The 2,500-nt window shown below is 47.1% G+C and overlaps 1 protein-coding gene across 1 annotated transcript in view; it reads left to right on the top strand.

Annotated features, from left to right (window-relative positions):
* Window positions 1–2,500, top strand: part of LOC101857526 (cytochrome P450 3A1) — a 6,472-nt gene that overhangs the window by 868 nt on the left and 3,104 nt on the right. The window contains 2 exon segments of the mRNA XM_035973072.1: window positions 656–1,233; window positions 1,996–2,258. Coding sequence (XP_035828965.1) covers window positions 656–1,233; window positions 1,996–2,258 — 841 coding nt within the window.

Genomic DNA, 2,500 nt, shown 5'->3' on the forward strand with positions numbered 1-2,500 from the left:
CATCAGTTCTCATGTTTGTTTTGCAAGTTTTAATGTTTCCATAACAACATTTTTATGTCCTATCAGATACAGTAAATGTTTAGCTCGAAATCCCCACACTCAGTGTTTCGAAAAGAGAACATTCTTTTCATTTGTTGAGTGAGTTTGTAAGAGCACGCGGAAGGACCCCCCACCCCCACCCCCAAAGTGCAGTGCCACTGACTGAAGTGTCTTCAGGCCATTCCCAAAGGTGGGAAATTAACATGTTCTTAATAATAATAGATAGAATTTGTATAGCACAAATCCCCGCTCAACAGTAAGCTCTATGCGCTTCACAATCAATACTATTACCCCAGCAGACCTGAGAGTTTTCTGAAACAACCTCAACTTCCTGGGAAGCATACAGAGCAAGCAGCCATTTATAGGCGCTAAAACACTGATATACTGACAAGATCTTTCGCTGTCTATGTCCAGGTACCCATATCCACCTTTCCCAAGGACACAACGTCAGGCCCGCGGCTCGAACCCCCGACCCCGCAATCTACAATCTAGCGATCACGAGTCCGGTAGCCTAACCGTCTATCTGCCTGCGTGCCCGCTAATTTTCTCTCTCGCAATGACTTTTGTAGCTACGCTCATATCTAGAACCGGCTCAGCCTACTGTTCCCCTCCACAGATGAAGACTCGAAAAACATCCGCACCACCATCAGCCCAACGTTCAACACGGTCCGGCTAAAGCGGATGTACGGACACATCGAGAGCAACACCAGACGTCTGTTGCATCACTTGAAGAAGAAACAGGAGAGAAACGAGCCGGTGGAGCTGAAGGAGGTCCTGTCTCTCTTCACCATGGATGTCATCGCCAGCACGGGCTTCGGCGTGCACACCAACTCTCTCGAGGACCCGAATAACCGGTTCTTTACAGAAAGCAAGAGAATCATGGACAGCGTGGGGTTATTGCTTTTGATAACGACGTTCTTAGATTTCCTCAAGCCTGTCCTGAAGTTTCTCGGAATAGCGAGCATGCCTCGGATGTCTCTGGACTTTTTCTCTCACTTCGTCGACGTGGTAATTCAGGAGAAAAAGCACGAGGGCTCTGGGGCGGGTTCGAAGAGGCACGACTTTCTCCAGCTGATGATGGAGGCGGAAGAAGACAAGCCGGGACAGGAAAACGACAACAGGACAGAGGAAGAGGCAACAGCGCTCAATAGTCGCAGCAGGAGCAAGCCAGGGCTCAGCCTAACTGACTTGCAGGTAGATAAGATAAGATTAGATAAGATAAGATATGTACCTCTTTATTGTCCAGATCCTGGCACATTGATTTGGTGCTCCTCGTGTCTTCGCCAGGCTGTACTCCTTATATGCTAATATATAACACATAGTTGTGTAGTATTATAATGTGTTGTTGGTAAGTGTGTGCTCTTGTGTGGTTTGCCCCTTCTTTCCTATCAAACATCTACTGTTGTCGTCCTTATCTCTCCTCCTTCTTTTTTGTGTTTGTTACTCTCTTGTAACACCTCTAACCTTCGGCACCTATATGACCTTACTGTGTTGCAAGTGCCGTGAAACTCTTACTTTCTTTGAATGTTCCTTTCTCGTAACATGACTTATCTCTGCTGCAAGCGCCGTAAAAATTTTTGCAATAACTTCATTGTTCATTGTTTCAGGAAGCAACATCCCTGCACTCCGGACATGTCCATTGATGCTCCGTTACTCTCTCCAAAATGTCGCCGAGGGTCTTCCCACTGATTGTGCCACTGCATATCTGGTTGAACGTTCTTCTGTTCTTTCCTGCAAGGATGCCAGATTTTCCGTTTCCTTTTTGTATTCCCAAAAGCATCATCCTCTCCACGGCAGTACTGACCTCTGCCTCCCTATCTTCCTCCTTAATCAGCTGGCGAGAGAGACATTTCAGAATCTCGACCCTATCTGGTTGAACCATGTTGTCAACTGAGGTGACCTCACCAGCCAGTCTGTCGGCTTTTTCATTTCCCCTAACAATTTGCTACAACTAAACTTCCCCAAGGACAAGCCATCATCTTCACCCTGGCCGGTTACGAGACGGTGTCTAGCGCCATGACCTTCACCTTGTTCCTCCTGGCCATGAACCCAGAGTGTCTCCACAAGGCACAGGCGGAAGTGGAAGAAGTTCTGAGCGGAAAGTTCCCGGATTACGACGATATACAGTCCCTGAAGTACTTGGATATGTGTCTCAACGAAGTTATCTGGATGTTTCCGCCTGGGTTCTTACTTGGGTTCAAATTCCGAAGGGAGTTTGTGTAATGGTTCCCATGGTATGTCAAAGAACGGGGCGGCACTTAAATGGCCCCTATTGTGTTGCAAGTGCCTTAAAACTCTTCCGAAAACTAAAAAGATGAGGACAGAAATTACGTGTCATCATCATCATTAATGCCTTTTTCCCCTGGCAGGGTATAGGCCACATACAAGCCCCCTCCATTTATCTCTGTCCTGGGCCATCCTTCCAAGCTCGTTCCAATTGAGCTTCATCTCTCTCATGTCC

This window comes from Aplysia californica, unplaced genomic scaffold, assembly GCF_000002075.1.
Source record: "Aplysia californica isolate F4 #8 unplaced genomic scaffold, AplCal3.0 scaffold00988, whole genome shotgun sequence".
In the NCBI taxonomy this organism is placed as follows: Eukaryota; Metazoa; Mollusca; class Gastropoda; order Aplysiida; family Aplysiidae; genus Aplysia; species Aplysia californica.